The sequence below is a fragment of the Mchenga conophoros genome, linkage group LG19 (assembly GCF_057382185.1).
Source record: "Mchenga conophoros isolate Kocher_MC1m ecotype Shallow Benthic linkage group LG19, M_conophoros_male_GT1.1, whole genome shotgun sequence".
Lineage (NCBI taxonomy): Eukaryota > Metazoa > Chordata > Actinopteri > Cichliformes > Cichlidae > Mchenga > Mchenga conophoros.
The window spans coordinates 22320148-22340169 of record NC_140544.1 but is presented as its reverse complement, the minus strand read 5'-3'; the positions used below and the strand labels follow the sequence as shown (position 1 = coordinate 22340169).

The window sequence follows — 20022 nt, the reverse complement described above, 5'->3', positions numbered from 1 at the left end:
ACAATGCTGTGTTGGCAACATCAACTTGGATCATAAACTTGTCAACATCAGTGTTTGGTCTTTGAGATGAATTACTAGAAATCAAATTGTTCCAACTGCAGATTCAATAATTTGACAATATCTAAGAGAAAATCAGTGTTTTGTATTCATGATATAGGTGGCAAGATACAATGGAACTGATTTTTTTTTTCATAAAGGATCACAAAGCTTAATATGAATATAAATATAAACATTTAGGATTCATCTTTTTATACAAACAGCAAAACACTTTGAGTGAAATGTCAAATAATGCAACGTAAACAGAAAATGACTTAATCACAGCAGATACTTTAAAAATCCTTATCTCAAAATGCCCCAATATACATGTAATATCTCTGTTTATTTCTGTATTTAGTGCTTGTTGAGGTTACTGTCAGCTCTGTGTTCAGAGGTCTGTGTGAGAGTTTCTTCCTCTTCAACAGCTGCAGTCAGTTCCAGCTGTAACAGCTCAGTGTCTCTGCAGTCTGACTGAGGGAGGTTTTTGTACGACTACAAATCACTGTGTGAACACATCAGCACTGTTTATTTCATGTAAACTCTGACAGTAGTAAACTGCTGCATCTTCAGCCTGAACTCCACTGATGGTCAAAGAGAAGTCAGAGCTGCTTCCACTGCCACTAAATCGAGATGGTGTTTCTGGCTGACTTATGCTAACATGGTGAATTAGGAGCTTTGGAGTTTGTTCAGACTTCTGTTGATACCAAAATATGTAATCATTATTTAAATCGAAAATGTCCGTAAGATCAAAACCATCACTTCTAGGCCGCCTGTAAGCAGCTGGGTTGGTCCTACAGGTCAGAGTGACAGTGGATCCAGGAGTAAATGTCACTACTGGAGGTTGAGTCACAGTCACCTGACCGCTGCCTCCTGCAGACAAAAACAAATCATTCATTTATCAGCAGAAGTCAATGAGAGAAAAAGCAGCACATCATGTTTGAAATGTTGCTGAGTGAATGAACCTGTAAAACAGCAGCAGGTCAGCGTCCAGATGAGGATGGTGATGAGAGTCATGGTGGTTGTGCTTTCTGCTGTGTTGACTGACAGATGTGAGTCCTGCAGCGTTGAACTCACAGGACTATAAACCTTCTCAGTTCTCTGGAGGATCAGCTGATGATGCAAAGCCTCCTCTCTATGGAAATCATTTCTCTGCTCTCAACACACTGAAGGCAAGAAGGGACACAAAGTCAGAAGAAAAATTGTTTGGATTAATACTATTATACATTATACAAACTTTATTGATACCACTGACTTTTTATTGAATGGAGGAAAATATAAAGAAAATATAATTCTGCATTTTTAATATCTGGATCAAAGCAGCAATTTGGTTGGTCAGCTTACTTCATACTTTTGATAACAGACATTGAGCCTCTATTGTTGTTCTAAGTATATTGCCAAAATCTCATAATTCATGTTTTAGCATTTTACAGTTCCTTAGCTTTTCCTTTTCTTTTTCTGTTTTTTTTTTTTTTTTTTGTTAATAAAACTTTATTTGATGTCTGCCTTTGTGTTTCAATTGGTAGTAGATCAAAGAAAATTACGAAAATGATTTAAAATCATCAAACAATTTTAGTAAATTTCTTAAATCCACGTTTGGATTTAATGAGGTTTAAACTGTGATGATTTACTTGAGAAAAGGTTCATTTTCAGCAGTTTGACACTTGTGCAGAGTGCAGGAGGTTTTTGTACGGCCAGTTAATGCGTTTGTATCACTGTGGTTGACTTTGGGTGGAGGAACGAAACTCATCATTGAGTGTAAGTACCAGAAATGTTTACTTTGTGCAATACATAATACCTCTTTAAAAGAAATTTGCAGAGCAGAACATTGCTAAAATTAAGTGATTATTAATAGTTAATCATTTTTCATTATTAAGTTGTTAGAGTAAAATTCTGTCAATATTCATTCAGTCTCAGTCAGTTGCCGAAAACAATATTCAATATTCTTTTTGTCATCATTTGTGCTTATATAATTATTTTCCAGTTAAATTTTTTAAACTAGTGTTTGGTGTTAGTGAAGTTGTTCCTCTCAAAATATGACTGTTCGATTTGAATTTTATTTTCACTTATACTTAAATGCTTTTTAAAATTCATAAGTATATAAGTGTGAATTTCTCTTGTGGACATTATTTTTTCAGTGTATTCAGATCAGTTTTGTCTTTGTGGTTCAATTATTTTACATTTAAAGAAGTGAAAGAAACAGATGTGACATTTGAACCATATTCACATGATTCAGCTGAAAGTCAGAAAAGTATCCTACAGATCAGTTATTGACTGTAACAGTGATGTTTTTTTTTATCAGCAATCACTGTCACTTTTTCAGATGTGTTTACCAGGTTTCATTCCTTTCTTCTTTGTCTTCTTCCCCCTCTTCTCCACCTTTTCTCCTCCAGCGGGTGTAGTGAGGCCCACTCTAACTGTGCTCCCACACCAGAGCAGTGGCACTCTGGTGTGTCTGGCCAGTGGGGGTTTCCCATTAAATTGGAAGCTCGGCTGGAAGGTGGGGGGCACCAGTACGTCCTCAGGGGTGTCAAACAGCTTGGAGGCTCAGGGTACAGACGGTCGCTACAGCTGGAGCAGCACCCTGAGCCTCTCTGCAGACCAGTGGAGGAAGGCGGGCTCAGTGAGCTGTGAGGCCAGTCTGAGTGGACAGAGCCCCGTCACTCAAACCCTGGACCCTGACCACTGCTCAGAGTAGAGCTTCAACAATATTTTATGGCTGTGAAGCTTTTTATACTTTGATGAAGCTACATGTCTCCTCTGTTGCGATATTTCTGCAGACGTTTGACTCTATTAATCTAAATGCAGAATTCATCAGCTATTCATATTATATTGTGCTTTAAAACTATGCTTGTAAGAAAGAGAAAACAAGTCTATATCACAAAATAAAATCGCAGCTTGGGAAAAATCACTTTTGTGTTCTTGTTTTTCCATTACTTTGCACAGAAATACTTGATCAAACCTCCATATTTCTCTTAGATATTTATACATTTACACATTTGTTTGTAAATATAAAAAAAATACAGAAATATTTCTTTATACATATTAGTTTCTATCGGGGCACCTAACAGACCTGCACATGATGTTTTGTTCATTGAGATATATTTAAGTATTTCTTTTAATAAACAAAGCTGTGTATTTCTTCAGTTTTGTTTAGATTCTTTGTGTTTTTGCTTTTGTGGTGTCGAGTTGATCAGTTATTGCAGTCTGTCACTCTGCACCTGCAGCCTTCAGCCAGACTGAAGGAGGTTTTTGTACAGCTCTAAATCACTGTGTGAACACTCCACCACCATGGTAGCCCAGACAGTAATAATCGCCAGCATCTTCAGCCTGAAACCCACTGATGGTTAAAGTGTACTGAGAACCAGATCTGCTGCCACTGAATCGAGACGGAGTTCCTGAGAAGCGAGTTGATGTTGAGAATATAAGCAGTTTGGGAGGCTGTCCCGGTTTCTGAAGGTACCAACTGAGATCAGCACCAATATTTGAACTTCCTGTGGCGCTGATGGTCACAGTCCCACCAAGACTGACAGACTTGACTTCGTCAGTCTGAGTCAGAAAATTGGCAAGTGACTCTGAAATGAAGGAAAAAAAAGAAAAAAAAAAATTTTTAAAACTTATTTTTATTCCCAAAAAACATGCATCAGGAAGACAGTTTAAACTTCAGAATGAATGTACACATAAAACAAGCTGAGTAAATTTCACCAAACATTCTCCTGAAATATTATATTAGTTTTTTGAATCTCTCACCCCAACTCAGAAAGCCTAACATCATAACCACCAACATTGGAAACACCATCCTGACTCAGTTTTCAGTGGAAGTGCATGAGAGCATGTGTGACAGCAGAACTTAAACTGTGAGGAGCAGTGATGCATGAAAGTGTGCAAAACACACTGTAGGAGGAAACCACCCACCTCTCCCAATGAAACAGAAAACACAGAGGTCATGTGGATTGTTCAACTTTTTCATTATGTGACCCGTGGTAGGTACCTATTTAAAATAGGACAGAGCCGTAGGCGCACAGTCAGTTTAAAAGAGTTTAATTTTTAATACAAAATAAAATAGTGTAACAGCGGCACCTAAAAACAATTAAAAACGTTACCTTATTAAAAACGATAAAACTGTAGGATTGCCCGTGAGACAGGACAAGCGCTGCGGGGAACCGTTTAAAAACAAATCGACATGGCACACAGGTTAAAAATGGACGGCAACTCACACATGACCCCAAATGGGTAAAACACTAAAAAGGCAAATCTTCGGTGCCGTCTTCACTCGGGCCCACCGCTGTGCATGCAAGAGCGGGGAGACAAAAAAAAGGATTTGTTTTCCCTGCAGCGCCTTCACCGTCTGCGACCAATTTAAAAAAAAAATAAAAATGTTTTTTTATTTATATATATATATATATATATATATATATATATATATATATATATATATATATATATATATATATATATATATATATATATATATATATATATATATATATATATATATATATATATATATATATATAAATAAATAAATAAATAAATAAATAAAGGGGTTAAAATACTAAAAGAATCAATATCTGTGGTGCCTACTGATACAGAAAAGATTAAAACAAAAAAACAAAACCATCGACAGCCGCAGCAGTCAGTCTGTCGACTTACACCAGTTTAAAACAAATTAAAACACACTGATGTGTCGGGTCCTTTGCCCGCAGCCAGAAATCCACCTGGCAAAGCAGCAGCTCGGTACTCTGTGAATAAAAGGCAGGAGATCACTAGCTGGACAATAAAACACAGGAATATTCCTCCACTGAATTGGTTTTGTTACCTGTCCACAAGTTCGTGGATACTTAATAAATGTGGGTCAGTGGCGATGAAGTCCACTATACCGTTCTCACGGGAGCAATGTTTCCCACCTACAAGAGTGCAAATAACTGTAAACCTCTGCCAACAGCCAGAGCTCACGTGGTACATTTTTGTGTAACCTACCGTTCTAACAGAAGTTTAGGGGAGGACCCGTATCAGACTTTCATAGACAGGAGTTAAGAAACACCAACTTGCCCAACTCGGACCAAGCACTCACAGCTTCAGGTTTGCAGAGGAATACCCAATTGCCCACACCTGCGCTTATGAAAGGAGCAAAGACCAGCTCCGCCCACCAGGGGCGGTCCCAAGTCTCCAGGTCTCACCTGTCACAATTATATTTGTCTCATTAACAGATGCATGGTTCCCCTACTGTCATACATCTGACACTAAAGACGCTGATTGATTTTGATTATTCTGACAAACTGGATCAACATTTATTTTGAAAAACAGAAACATATGAATAACTGTTTAAAGGAATGAATGGTAAACTGGTCTAACATTACTTACTCTGAATAGTTTAGTCCTGTACAGCTCTGTAGAACCCTAAGAAGAAGGGTATGTACTCCATAGTAAAAACCATAAACCAGGTATTTTATATTTTGAACCATGTACAGATGAACTATATCTTATGCAAAAATAAAAAAATCTAATCTTCTCTCATTCTCTTTTCTCGAATGATGTCATGACTTTTCTTCTAATTTCCTCATAACAGCTATGTTTTCTCAGACTGTATTGCTGTTACTTTTCTTACCTCAAAGTTTACTTAGAGAGATTGAGTAACAAATTTTAATATTTTATATATTTTTATAACACACTCTTCAGTTTCAGATGCATTTTTGAGTTCCTGCATTATCAAATAACGGAATGGTATTCCATCTTTGTATATCTGATTTTATAGCTTCATTTAGCGGGGCATAGTTGGCACTGAACATTTTGATGAAGTCACAGTGTATTACCACCCCTAGGTACCTAATGCTATCTGCAGCCCATTTCCATTTATAGCGATTCTGAATTTCGACTGGCGGTTCATAGTTTAAAGTTAATACCTGCGTTTTATTTACATTAACCTTGTATCTAGAAAGAGCCATACTCTGATAGCATTTCCATGATTTTGGGAAGTGCCTGTGTGGGATAGGATATCATTAATAGTAAGCCTTCAGCAAACAGTGCTAATTTCTGTTCCCCTCCTGCAGTTCTTACTCCAGTTATATCCTGTCTCTGCCTGATCCACTGACTTAATGGTTCAATAAACAAGGCAAAAAGCAGTGGTGAAATGCAGCAGCCCTGTCGTGTCCCACGCTCCAATATAAATGGTTTGGTGAGGCCTCCATTGATTTTAATTTAAGCTGTTGATTTGTTGTATAGCCCTAAAAATAATATCAATTATGGATTTTTAAAAATTAAACTTCTCAAGCACTTTATATAAAAAGGACCACCTCACAAGTTTATACGCCTTCTCAGCGTATAAACTTGACACGAAGGCCTCTAATTTTTGTTTATCAACCTGCCTCATTATGTGCAAAATCTTTCTGATGTTGTCTTGGGCCTGTCTCTGTTTGATGAAACCCGTTTAATCATTATGTGTTAACCAAGGTAATATTGTTTCTAGTCTCTTAGAGATGATGGATGTGAACAACTTATAATCAATATTCAGTACACTAATTGGGCGATAGTTACTACATTCTAGTTTATCCTTTCCTTCTTTTGGTATAAAGGAATTTATTGCTTCCCTCCACGAAGAAGGCATAGTTTTCTTTTCCATTACCCAATTAAATGTTTTTAACATGGTGGGAGTCAAATAATCCTGCATTATTTTATACCATTCTGGGTGAAACCCATCTGGCCCTACCATTTTCCCTCCCTTTAGTCTTTTAATTGCCAAGTAAATTTCTTCTTTGGTTACTGTGGATAATAGCATTTTATTTTGTTCCTCTCTCACTCCTTGCAACTTGAGACCTGAGAGGAAGGTATTAACATCAGAATTGTTATCTAGAAAGCATTGGGAGTAAAGTATTTTATAGTAATTCTAAAAGGATAGTTTAATTTTCCCCAGTTCAGTTTCTATTTGTCTGCTAAGAGGGTTCTTTATTGGTTCTTTATCTTTAGTGCACCCTTCATCCAGGGTGCACTACAGATATTCAAATTAATGCATGGGTCAGTGAGCACACACCTGCACCTATGGAGTCCGGGTGGAATTTGTACATTACTGCTGCACAAATAATACTAATGGATTGCATTTATATAGCGCTTTTCGAGACCCTCAAAGCATTTTACAATTCCACTATTCATTCACTCTCACATTCACCCACTGGTGGAGGCAAGCTACAGTTGTAGCCACAGCTGCCCTGGGGAAGACTGACAGAAGCGAGGCTGCCATATCGCGCCATCGTCCCCTCTGGCCATCACCAGTAGGCGGTAAGTGAAGTGTCTTGCCAAAGGACACAACGACCGAGACTGTCCAAGCCAGGGCTCGAAGCGGCAACCTTCAGATCACAAGACGAAATGCAAATTCTGTTTGAATCAGAATCAGAATACTTTATTAATCCCTAGGGAAATTGTGTGGGTTATTGTTGCTCCAATACAGTATAATGTTACTGACAAATGGGATCAACAGTATAATGCTACTGTACTGTATAGAAACAAAGACAAAAACAAAAACATTTTGTGCCTTTTGCATTCAATGTATTTCTTTATTGTTCGTTTTGATACTTTGGTTTTTTGGTTATTTGTTTTTAATTGTGGGATTTTTGTGGTTATTTCATATTTTGTATGTTTTGTCATGTTTTCATTGTTGTTTTTTCCCCTGGTTCACACTTATGTTTATTGTCTGCACTGAGTTACTGTGAACGCCATTTGTGGTCAGTTCTTCTTCAAAGGTCAAAACACGCTAACACCTTTAAAATGACTGTTAGCATTTTGAACAGTACTAATTTAACCATGATACACACTGGCCAAGAAACAAATCTTCTTATACTGTTTTACATCATTTTTTATCTTTTTTTTTTCTTACATGTTTTTCTGCTTTTTGTGTTGATGTCAAATCTCACATTTGGAGCATTTTTGTTGTCATATCCTTTTCTTTACCTTTTAATATATTTGCACATACTTTTGTGCACACCATTTCTGTTGTCATTTTACAAAATTTTGTATGTTACAGTTTTATTGTGAGGAATGGTGCAGAAACATTTATGCAGCATTGACGGTCCCAAAGAGCACAGTGGCCTCCATTCTCCCATATATCAAAGAACTGAAACCACCATGACTCTTTCAGTCATCGGGGTAGAAGGGCGTTAGACAGTGAGCTGACCAAGAACTTGGAGGTCTGGACAAGGGCGTAGATTTGGTTTTGGCGTTGGTAGGGACAGATGACTCAACCACCGAACCCTGCCCTGTTTCTTTTTTTTTTCCTGTTTGTCTTTGGTTCTTGATAAAAAAAAAAAGGAGAAATATACTTTCCTACATATGTTATTCTGCATGCTTTTAAACCATTTAAAATTACAATTCATAGTTTTATATGTGAATTATATAATGTTAAATTACTATAAAACAAATGACTGACTAAAGTATTTTAGACTTTAGTTTACTTCAGTCATATTCCATATAAATCAGGTATCATACAAAAATAAAAATAGCTTCAAATACAGTCATGACAATAAAAGAATATGACTTTAAGGACTTAACAACATTACTTCAGTTATACTACACCAACATCTCTTATATTTTGGCACTAAGGGAACACTGAATGACCTGGTGATTTTTGTCCATAAAACTACTCATCTAAGATTACCACAAAGTAAAAGATCTCTCAGCAAAATTATGCAACATTTTAGGCACTACTGCCCCGATCAAATCAGTGAGCTGGGATTTTTTATTCTAAACATAAACTACTGTTACAGCAACAGACATGGACTACATGTCCCACACAACAACTCAACGTCCACTATGTGAAGGAGCCAAACACATGCCTTCTCCTCTCTATAGCACCAAAACATCAGTCAGTTGCCTGTGATATTGCCTCTTCACCTCTGTCCAAGCTACAACATGGCAGAGCTGCTTCTGTCACCTGATAAATAACAGTGAGACATTCCACATACATGCAGTCCCACACGTGCTTCAAATACAGTAATGAACCAACAAGTCATCGTCCAATTTCACCTGTGATCTTGTATCACCATTACTCTCTGAGCTTTGTGTTGGTTCTTCTGTCACCTGACAAATAGGACATACATGCCAATAAGAATAAACTGTGTAGCTGCTTTGGTGTTTCTGTCAATTTGTGCAGATCTTGACTCATCAGTAATGTTTGTAGGGTGAATGCATTTTTAAAACAATTTGTGCAAACTGCACTACAAGGTGGAATATTTGTAAAATCATGACTAGCTCATAATATATTGTCTCAAAAATTAACCCTATGAATACGTCGGTGCCATTAGGATGAAATTATTGTGTCACCAACATTTTAACGTTAGACATATAATTTTAACAGCCTCTGTAAACTAATATCCTGGCTTGCTCGAGGCTGCCGTTTTCTCTGACAGTTTCAATCAAAATTAGAAATGCTGCTCTGAGACTGAGAGAACTAATAGTGCTGCCTTTTGTGCAGTTAGTTTCCAAAACACGTTATTCATGGTTACATAAAGTTTTAGACTGATGTGGGCCAAAGCCTAGCATAGCCTGTAACGTTATTGTGACGGACACTTTTCATGAGTGAGCTTGACTTTAAGAGACTTACAGGTTTCTTTGAAAAATACTTTCTTATATCCAGGTTCTTCTTTTTTGCTGCCGTCCTCCTCTCCTTCTTGCAGGTCTTTGCAGCGCAGGATTGCCGCTGCTAAAACTAAACAGAGCTCCCTGAAAGGCACAGCCAATTACATTGGCCATATTTGTCACATGATGTAGGACTCCAGTAGAGAACGTAATATAACTCTTTCTGCATCGCTGGGTGAATGAGACGTTGATCTTTTTTTTTTCTTACTATCGGTTTTGTTTTTCTTTAATCGAAGAGATCAAATTATTGGTGGGGACATGTCCCTTCCGTCCATGCCAAATCTACGCCCCTGGGTCTGGAGGTCTCTCCCCAATGCCTAGAGGTCTTAGGGATAGGAATACCACTTCCTGTCTGCATATGATATTGTAACGTTCACAAGAACCAGACGGTTGGATCTCAGTTTGTCCGTTTATTCGGTAACACAGGCAAACGGGCCGTTAACTCCAGGGAGAGTGCCCTCATACAACACTTCACTTCAGCCCCGCACAGTCACACAACAACCAGGACCCCCCTCCCCTTCCTGCACACATTAACTCCCTATTTCCTGCAGCACAACCAAACATGTATCTTAAAGAAATAACAACAGTGTGCAGAGATAACCAACATGTCACTGTAAAATAACATTTAACCATCGTTACAATATGTTTCATAGTCTGGTGCCCAATCTTATTATGGAGAGATGAGAACCATTTCTGCAGAACTCCACCAATCAGACCTGTATGGTCGAGTGGCCAGATGATAGCCACTCAGTAAAAGGCACCCAAAGGACTCTCAGACAACGAGAAACAAAATTCTCTCATCTGAAGAAACAAAGATTGAACTCTTTGACCTGAATCCCTAACATCATATGTGGAGGAAATTTGGCACAACTCACCATCTGACCAATGCCATTCCTACAGTCAAGCATGGTGGTGGCAGCATCATGCTGTGGGGATGTCTTTGGTCAGCAGGAACTGGACTTGTCAGGGCTCAATAGCTGAATGTGAATGTGCTTATGTAACTGAGGTGAAGGAGAATTAACACAGGTGTACTACAGGAGGGAAACCATCCCCAACAACGGAAGGAGCAGTGGAGCAGCCAAGGGAATGCACAGAATTGAAAACTGTATGACTAAAATATAATTTATTATATTTAAACAGTTAAAAATGTAAAATGAATTAAAACAACCCTGGCCAGGGAACAACACAATAAACATTAATGAAACACAACATTAAAAACCCAGTGGCGTCCGCCACGGTATAAAAGTCACTAAAAATTAAAAATCCAGGCAAGCAGTGTGCAAGGGGGAAACCCGGCGGCGTCCTCGCCTTCCTGTCCGTGTTCTCCGCTCCGGGGCGCTGGAAAGAAAGGGGCAGCGATAGTCACTACTCTTTTAGCGGCTACGGTTCATCAGAGTGGGATAAGTCAGGGACCCCGGGTGGGCAGAGCTCTCAACTCTGCCCGCCGCTTCCTTGTAACGCGCCAATCGGCACCGGCCCGTCTCGCCGCCGAAGGTAGAGCACTGTCTCGTCGCCTCTAGTTCCTCCAGCCGCCGGACCGCTCGCTCCGATCCCTGCTCGCTGGCATCGTCTCCTCGTTCACCGCCCACGCACCCAGCACTCTCTGTAAATCACCGCCAGCTCCTTCCTCTCAGGTGTGTCAAATTAGTAAAATGGGAAAAGGGCGGAGTCTCTCCACGACAAATTGACAGATGTAACCAAAACATGCAATTTGTTTTAATTCAGCATCACTGCAGCTGCACTGTTCAGAGGTGGACTTGCTAGAGTGTTTAGGATCATTGTCCTGTTGCATAATCTGAATGCTCTTGAGCTGTTGGGCACAGACTAATGGCTGGACATTCTTCTTCAGGATTTCCTTGCAGAGAGCAGAAATCATCAACTATGGCATTTAATCCAGATCCTGAAGCAGCAAACCAGCAAAGTAGACCATCACACTACCACCATTGTATTTGACTATTGGTATGGTGCTTTTGATGAAATGCTGTTTTGGTTTTACTGCCATGCAAACTGGCTAAAAGTTCAACTTTTGTCTCATTAGTCAACAGAATATTTTCCCAAAAGCTTTAAAAGGGTATCAAAAGATATTTTTTGGTAAAGATGGGATCTTTTTGGCAGAAAATCTTTTCATCATCATCAAGAAGCTTAATATGAATATAAATGTAAAGATTTATTTATTCATCTGTTTATAGAAACAGCAAAACTCTTGATGTAAATACAGTCAAGTAATGTGATGTAACAGAAAATGATTTGATTACAGCAGATCATTTTAAAATCCTTTTTTCAAAATGCCACAATAGACATGTAATATCTCAATTTAATTCTGTGTTTAGTGCTTGGTGAGGTTACTGTCAGCTCTGTGTTCACTGGTCTGTGTCAGAGTTTCTTCCTCTTCAGCAGCTGCAGTCAGTTCCTGCTGTAACAGCTCAGTTTCTCTGCAGTCTGACTGAGGGAGGTTTTTGTACGACTACAAATCACTGTGTGAACACATTAGCACTGTTTATTGCACGGATACTCATACAGTAATAAACTGCTGCATCTTCACCCTGAACTCCACTGATGGTCATAGAGAAGTCAGAGCTGCTTCCACTGCCACTAAATCGAGATGGTGTTCCTGACTGAATTATGTTCCCCTGTTTTATTAGAAGCTTTGTGGTCTGTCCAGATTTCTGTTGATACCAAAACATACAAGGTTTACTATCACAGTTTGAAACAGCTGGGTTGGTCCTACAGGTCAGAGTGACAGTGGATCCAGGAGTAGATGTCACTACTGGAGGTTGAGTCACAGTCACCTGACCGCTGCATCCTGCAGACAAAAACAAATCATTCATTTATCAGCAGAAATCAATGAGAGAAAAAGCAGCACATCATGTTGGAAATGTTGCTGAGTGAATGAACCTGTAAAACAGCAGCAGGTCAGCGTCCAGATGAGGATGGTGATGAGAGTCATGGTGGTTGTGCTTTCTGCTGTGTTGACTGACAGATGTGAGTCCTGCAGTGTTGAAGTCAAAGGACTATAAACCTTCTCAGTTCTCTGGAGGATCAGCTGATGATGCAAAGCCTCCTCTCTATGGAAATGATTTCTCTGCTCTCAACACACAACAAAGAAATGTGAGAAGCAACAATAAATTATTATGACATGATTATGATTCTAACAAAACACTGGAAAATACTTCAGAAAAGCGATTCTTTTTAACGTCTGGATTAAAATGGCTGGTTGGTTGGAAAGCGTAGATTTTACTTTTTTAATCAAGAAAAATATTAAAACAATCCTTAATTTTTTTTTTTAAAGAAAGCCATTTGAACACAAACACTTTTATGATAAATATTTTCTAAACTGTGAAGTTTACTGGGGAAAGTAGTTAATTTCCAGCGTTTAGAGGCTTGATCAGAGTGTGGGAGGTTTTTGTACGGCCGCTTAATGAGTTTGTATCACTGTGGTACACTTTTGGTGGAGGAACCAAACTCATCATTCACTGTAAGTATCTAAATCTTCTCATTAACACAAAATATTATACTATTACTATTTTGAATATGTCATCAGAATGTATTTAAACATTGTGTGTTAAATTATATTCTGGGTGTTTTACATGATGTGTACATGGTTGGATTTAGTCATAGTAGCTGTTATTGAAAACTTGGTATCAGAAAGTGTGAATATATAATACAGTATCATAACTGAATGTTTATATAGTACTGAAAATTAAAATTATATTTTGAATAAATCTATTTTAATTAAGTTTTTTTGTATTTATCTGTGAATAAATATTTTTTCACAAAATCTGAGGCTGAAAATAGCACGAGGAAGCTTTGATTTTATGTATTTGTACAAACAGTTAGCTGGATAAAAAGGTTTTACATTCTTGGCTTAAAAAATAAAAGAGTTTTATTTAGATGCAATTTAACGCTTCCATCGCGAGTTTATGGTTCAGTACTTTGAGGTAGTAAAACTGAAGTGAAACAAACAGATGGCAGTCTGTACAGACGGTTCATTTTTTCAGTTAAGAAAATAAATGTAGGAACTAGATGCTGTACAATAAAATTACTTTTATGGCAGGTTTAGAAAAAAAAAGATGTGTAACCTAGGGGAAAATTCCAACTTTAAATGTAAAATTCCAACTTTGTCATTATTTGTAATTGTTATTTTTCCATTTCTTCCACGATGCTGTTAATCTCTGTCATGTATCATAACTGTGTAATGTTCAGCTCTCTGTCCTACAGCAGAAGTTAATCTGCTCCTTGTGTGTTCCTGCTCTCCCTTCCAGCTGGCCCCATGGTCAGACCCTCAGTCTCTCTGCTTCAACCCTCCCCTGAGGATCTCTCTGGGTGCACGACCACACTGGCCTGCCTGTTGACCGGCTACTCTCCAGAGGGAGCCGAGGTGAGATGGGAGGTGGACGGCAGAGAGGTGACAGAAGGGGTCCTGACCAGCTCAGAGGAGAAGAAGAGTGATCGCTACAGCAGCAGCAGCACCCTGACCTTGAGCCAGAAAAGCTGGTTGAAGGGAGAGCTTTACTCCTGCAAGGTCATCCATCATGGCCACACACAGTCCCAGTCCCTGAGCAGGAGCTGGTGTGAAGGCTAGAGGAGTTACCAAAGCCCAGGACAGGAGCCGGGTGTGTGGGGAGCAGGAGAAAGACACCTGCCTCTGTGATCTATATGTGTTTTTGTTTGTAGAAGGAAATACAGCTTTGTGTGTGAGAGAACGACACTGATGTAAAGTGTTGACAAGAACAACAAGCTAAAGAGCGACATGTGCAGCTCAGCAGCTGGTTGTGATTGTACTTGTCATATTAATGATTCATGTTTGTGTCAATAAAGCTTGCAGTTATCCAGAATATTATAAAACTTTTTTGTCTTTCTTCAATGGTGAGAAGGAAGACAGTATTCAGACATTTCATTATTCTGTTTACAACAAAATGACACAAAGGACTAGAGAACATAACCCCACGTGTTTTAATATATTTACAAAAACCACTGAGGCATTATGAAATCAGAATCAAATATGTAAGCAGGCAAATTTACTCAATTCTAATGAAGGAATTAAAAAATAAAAAAGTTTAATTTTAAAGCACAATTTCCTTCTAAAGAGATTCATTTCTAACAATAAGATTGGTTGATTTTTTTTGTTTAGTTATAACTGACTTCAAAGTAAAATAACTGCGTCACATGTAATACTCAGATAACGTTGGAGATGTCAGTCAATTATTCTTCTACTCATATGTAAAACCTTGCAGTTCCATGGTGTCCTGTTTGTACTGCTATGACCTTGTTATAGGACCCACTTTGTACCATCATCTGATCTGTTTCTGTTTTGACACTTTTCAGATTGTAGCACCTAAAAGTTGAATGAGCTTGGCTGATTCTGTGAGTGTTTTTTAAAACTCTGCTGAAAACTTAGTTTTATAGTTTAGCATTTTCTAATATTTCAAACATTTTCTGATTGCTTAATTTTCCCTGGCTATGTACATCTTTAATTTTGATTACAGTTCTTAATAATAGTAGTTTTTTATTATATAACATATATTATCTGTGCGTAAACACTGGGTCTTCATGCACTCCCATACAACATTATTCTCCTGCGTCATCAGCCTGAACTGACTGTCAAGCTCCTTTTCCAAGCTCCTAAGACTACGATGACCTGGATGACTGAGAACCTTCACAGACAGACCCTAACCCTAATCAGGATGGACAATTTGTGTCAAACACAAAAAATAATAATAAGAAGGCAAGAGGCAGAAGGCAGCTCACTTACTTGGGACTATTTACAATTAAGGGTATAGTATTTATGATGATTATTTTTATTACTGTTTAAATTCAAAGCATATAAAGTTAATTGTTTGTATATAATTGGACATAAATAACTTGAGCTTATTATAATAAGATCATACTAGAGTATATTTGAATTTCCTTCTGTTTCTCTTTACAAAGCTTTTTGTAAAGATATAATGCTTTTTGGTGTTAAGTTGGATAGAAAGACAGATGTGAAACGTAAAAGTTAGATCAGAGGTCAAATGTGATAGAATCACCATATAACAGTATCATTGAAACTCTGTTAAATTTTTGGCATCTTAGGGTTAAAATCTCTGAGCTGATAGAACACGAGCATCAATCTTTGAAAGTTATGAGATTTGAGTAGATTATGAGTAAAATGATTTTTGTGTTCTTTTAAGAAATACATTTGTTATTGTTTCTTTATTTGATTTTTTTTGACAAAAATACACAGTACACCAAAAGATTATTATTTTGAAAACTATTTTGAAACTAATCTATCCAACAATATAGTGTGAAATGCAAAAGAAAAAATGTATATCACTCCATTGTATGTGGTGATATTTGATACAATAAATGTTATATTATATTATAGTATATATTACATAATGTTTTATTTGTGGTGATTATATGTGAAGATAAAATAATTTGATGTCTTTAGGTTCTTTACACTCCGTATGAATCTGTATGAAGTGATTAATGATATTAGTGGGGGGTTTGGTTTTGTTTTTTTGCGCTCCTCAGCTTTGCGTTCTGTGTCTCTTCAGCTTCAGCAGCTGTACTCAGTTCCTGCTGTAACAGCTCAGTGTCTCTGCAGTCGCACTGAGGGAGGTTTTTGTACAACTACAAATCACTGTGTGAGCACTGGCCCGCTATGCACACTCTTACAGTAATAAACTGCTGCATCTTCAGCCTGAACTCCACTGATGATCATAGAGAAGTCAGAGCTGCTTCCACTGCCACTAAATCGAGATGGTGTTCCTGACTCAAGTGTTTTTGCCCATTTTATTAGGAGCTTTGGAGTCTGTTCAGACTTCTGCTGATACCAGAATACATAATCATCATCATCAGAATCTCTGTAAACATCTTGGCTGGTCCTACAGGTCAGAGTGACAGTGGATCCAGGAGTAAATGTCACTACTGGAGGTTGAGTCACAGTCACCTGACCGCTGCATCCTGCAGACAAAAACAAATCATTCATTTATCAGCAGAAATCAATGAGAGAAAAAGCAGCACATCATGTTTGAAATGTTGCTGAGTGAATGAACCTGTAAAACAGCAGCAGGTCAGCGTCCAGATGAGGATGGTGATGAGAGTCATGGTGGTTGTGCTTTCTGCTGTGTTGACTGACAGATGTGAGTCCTGCAGTGTTGAAGTCACAGGACTATAAACCTTCTCAGTTCTCTGGAGGATCAGCTGATGATGCAAAGCCTCCTCTCTATGGAAATCATTTCTCTGCTCTCAACACACTGAGGGCAACTTTGTGGCACAAAATAAAAAGAAAAATTGTTTGAACTAATACATTAACAATTTTATAGAACAGAGGAACATATATACCATATATTTGGAAACATAATTACATAGTTTGAACACCTGGAATAAAATGGCACTCTGGTTTGTATGCTTACTTTTTCATTCTGCTATCAACAAATACAGTATACCTGTATATTTGTTAATTATATTGTCATAGTCTCATAATACATTATTTTTTGAAGCCTTTCTGGTTGCTGTGTTAAAACTGTTTTCTCTGTGTTGTTAAATAAATATGTGTAATGTGAAAGTTAAGTTTTGTCTTTTGATTCTTAAAACTAAAAATACAATTATGATAATTAAGATTTAAATTCATTAAATAATTTTAAGTCCCTTTAGTCAAATCATCTTCTGCATTTAATCAGGTGTACTGTGATGTTTTACATGAAAAAAACGTTCATTTTCAGTGGTTAGAGGTTTGTTCAGAGTGCAGGAGGTTTTTGTACGGCCACTTAATGAGTTTGTATCACTGTGGTACACTTTTGGTGGAGGAACCAAACTCATCATTGGCTGTAAGTACCAGAAATTTCTAATTTTTTATTAAGCTTTTTTTTAAAAAAAAAAAAAAAAAAAAAATCTACTAAACAGAATTGTGTTCAAATTCAGTGATTATTATTAAACTGATGTCACAATTTTGGAAGAAACTTTTCTTAAATCAAAAGTCATTCAGTCTGTGAAAGAAGTGAATTTTAAAAAGAATTTTTAATGTTCTTTTTGGTTATTTTTGCTTCTTTATATATTATCTGGTTACAATATTAAAATGTGTTTCAGCTCACTTTGTTTTAACTCACTTTGATTTAAAATGTATTTTTACTTATGAATTTTAAAATAAAAACAAATATTGACTGATGTTTTGTGAACTTCTGTTAGAAAAAAAATACTTTAGATCTTTTTTGTTCATGGTTGATCAATTTTAAATTAAGTTTAAAGGAAGTGAAAAAAACAGATGTGAAGTTTTAACTGTATTCTCATGAGTGCTTGAGCTTTGCGGTCAAAAAAGAACAAAAAGTTTTAAACAAGAAAATGATCACAGGGTCAAGTTATTAACTGTAACACCTGATAAAAAAATAATCACTGACAATATATTTATTCCTATGTTTTCACGTTTGTATCTCATTTTTCGGTTATCTTCAACCTTTTCTCCTCCAGCGGGTGTGGTGAGGCCCACCCTCACAGTCCTCCCTCCATCCAAAGAGGAAGACAAACAGAGTAGTGCCACTGTGGTGTGTTTGGCCACCGGGGGCTTCCCCTCAAACTGGAATTTGGGCTGGAAGGTGGGGAGCACCAGCACATCCTCAGGGGTTTCAACCAGCCTGGAGGTCTTGGGGACAGACGGCCGCTACAGCTGGAGCAGCACCCTGAGCCTCTCCGCAGACCAGTGGAAGAAGGCGGGCTCAGTGAGCTGTGAGGCCAGTCTGAGTGGACAGAGCCCCGTCACTCAAACCCTGGACCCTGACCACTGCTCAGAGTAGAGCTTCAGCAACACTTCCTGTCTGCATATGATGTGTCTTATAGTTTGATGAAGCTACATGTTTCTGTTCTTGCAATATGTCTGCAAACATTTGACTCTATTGATGTGCATGCTAATTTGAGCAGCTAATATTATCCATGTTGTTCTTTAAAACCGTGCTGTAATAAAAGTCTAAATCACAAAATAAAATCACAGCTTAAGAAAAATCACTTTTCTTTGGTCTTTTTCACAATACTTTATTAAATATAAATGCTTTATCAAACCCGTACCTGTTTTTTTAACAAGGAGAAGCACCACAGTCTTTGGAAAAAACTCACAAAAAACCCAGCCTCCAGGAGGCTCCAACTGGAGCAGCCGTTTCTGCAGGTGTTTTTTTAAAGGGAAGCTAAGTCTCTTCGTTAACTAGCTTGGTTGTTCTACAAACAGGTGGTGGCACACAATGAGCAGGTTCAGACTGATCACATGGGAAAACACGAAACTCAGTCTTAAACAAAATTCTTCATCATCTAGAACGGCTTTGGCAAAAGAAATATAGAGCTATATGAGGTTAAAACATGACAATTTTATTGTTCTAACAATATAATTTTCACATTTGAAGTCTCACGCTCTGAGTCAGAAAATCCAACATCACAATCTGAGTTAAAGAAAACATCATTTCGCTGTACTTTTCAGTGTGAGTGAATGAACAGTTCAGACACTCAGTGACAGAAGAACTTAAACTCTGAGAAGCAATGAGGCATAAAAATCATGCAAAACACATTTAAGGAGGCAAACACACATCTGTTCTTGTAAAGCAGAAAGGGTAGATATCATGAATGTTCATGTGATTGAGCTGACATATTAGTTTTGTGTTTTTTCTCCTTGATACAGTTTCACTTTTGTCTTTTGTCTTCTTCCTAATGGTAAAATAAGCAGCAACATGGCAAAACATACTGTCCAAAGTCCTGATGTGAAAAAAAGTTTTTTCTCCTCTTTGTCACATAAATTCAGACAGAATGCTGGAATAATGGGTTTTATCTTAATATCGCTGTACTTTAAATCTTCGTGTGGTTGGACTTTATTACTCTCGAGTGAAAGGCTGTCCAGCTTTTTACCCATTTCTCCTTGTTACAGCTCTAGCAGTTTGTGTGTTGTGTGGGTGTGCCCAGTCTCTTCCAGGAGCTCAGCTGCCACCCATTTCTCCCGAGGAACCAGTGCATTACTGTATTCATTCAGCAATCAGCTACCCAGAACTATAGAAGCCAGTGAAGCACTGCTGACTCAGCGAGTGGGCCAGCTTTGGGTGTTGAGCGACTACTGAGTATCTGGTCTGTGCTGGCAGCAGAAGTAAACCAGTAACTTGGTTAAGTATCTTGTTTTCTTTTCCCAGGATATTTTAGGTTGTGGTTGTTTTTGGTTTGGTTGAAACAGTGGTCTAACTCTTTCTTTGAGTGAATCCCTTTTAATAAAACTTATTAAAAAGCTATGCTGTGAGGGTAGTTGCAGGGGCATCCAAAATGAACACAGGAAGTCGCGTCTCTCTACATGAGCCAGTGTGCAGGGTACAACACTACTATACTGTTGCCAACAACAACTTGGAGAGTCAGAGTGCATCT

At 37.9% G+C, this 20022-nt stretch overlaps 1 long non-coding RNA gene, 2 pseudogenes and 3 gene segments (V, D, J or C); 3 read left to right on the top strand and 3 right to left on the bottom strand.

Moving 5' to 3' along the window:
* Nucleotides 1-1027: 1027 nt before the first annotated feature.
* On the top strand, nt 1028-2731 carry LOC146552231 (Ig lambda chain C region-like). The segment is given in 2 exon segments: nt 1028-1085; nt 2427-2731. Coding segments are annotated over 2 exon segments (363 nt in total).
* A 477-nt stretch (nt 2732-3208) lies between these two features.
* LOC146552230 (Ig kappa chain V region 3381-like) lies at nt 3209-4342 on the bottom strand. The segment is given in 2 exon segments: nt 3209-3608; nt 3784-4342. Coding segments are annotated over 2 exon segments (357 nt in total).
* A 240-nt stretch (nt 4343-4582) lies between these two features.
* On the bottom strand, nt 4583-5213 carry LOC146552229 (uncharacterized). Its single transcript, XR_014889964.1, has 3 exons — nt 5014-5213; nt 4853-4940; nt 4583-4775 (listed from the first exon to the last, which is right to left on the bottom strand). It is a non-coding gene; the product is annotated as an uncharacterized LOC146552229 (long non-coding RNA).
* A 1988-nt stretch (nt 5214-7201) lies between these two features.
* On the top strand, nt 7202-14525 carry LOC146552228 (Ig lambda-1 chain C region-like). The segment is given in 2 exon segments: nt 7202-7305; nt 13920-14525. A coding segment is annotated over 1 exon segment (312 nt).
* Nucleotides 14526-16276: 1751 nt separating this feature from the next.
* On the bottom strand, nt 16277-16746 carry LOC146552227 (immunoglobulin kappa variable 4-1 pseudogene; annotated as a pseudogene).
* LOC146552226 (immunoglobulin lambda constant 2 pseudogene) lies at nt 16745-18552 on the top strand (annotated as a pseudogene). The gene is made up of 3 exons (XR_014889898.1): nt 16745-16781; nt 17364-17468; nt 18106-18552. The product of XR_014889898.1 is annotated as an immunoglobulin lambda constant 2 pseudogene (transcript).
* The last annotated feature ends 1470 nt before the right edge of the window (nt 18553-20022 follow it).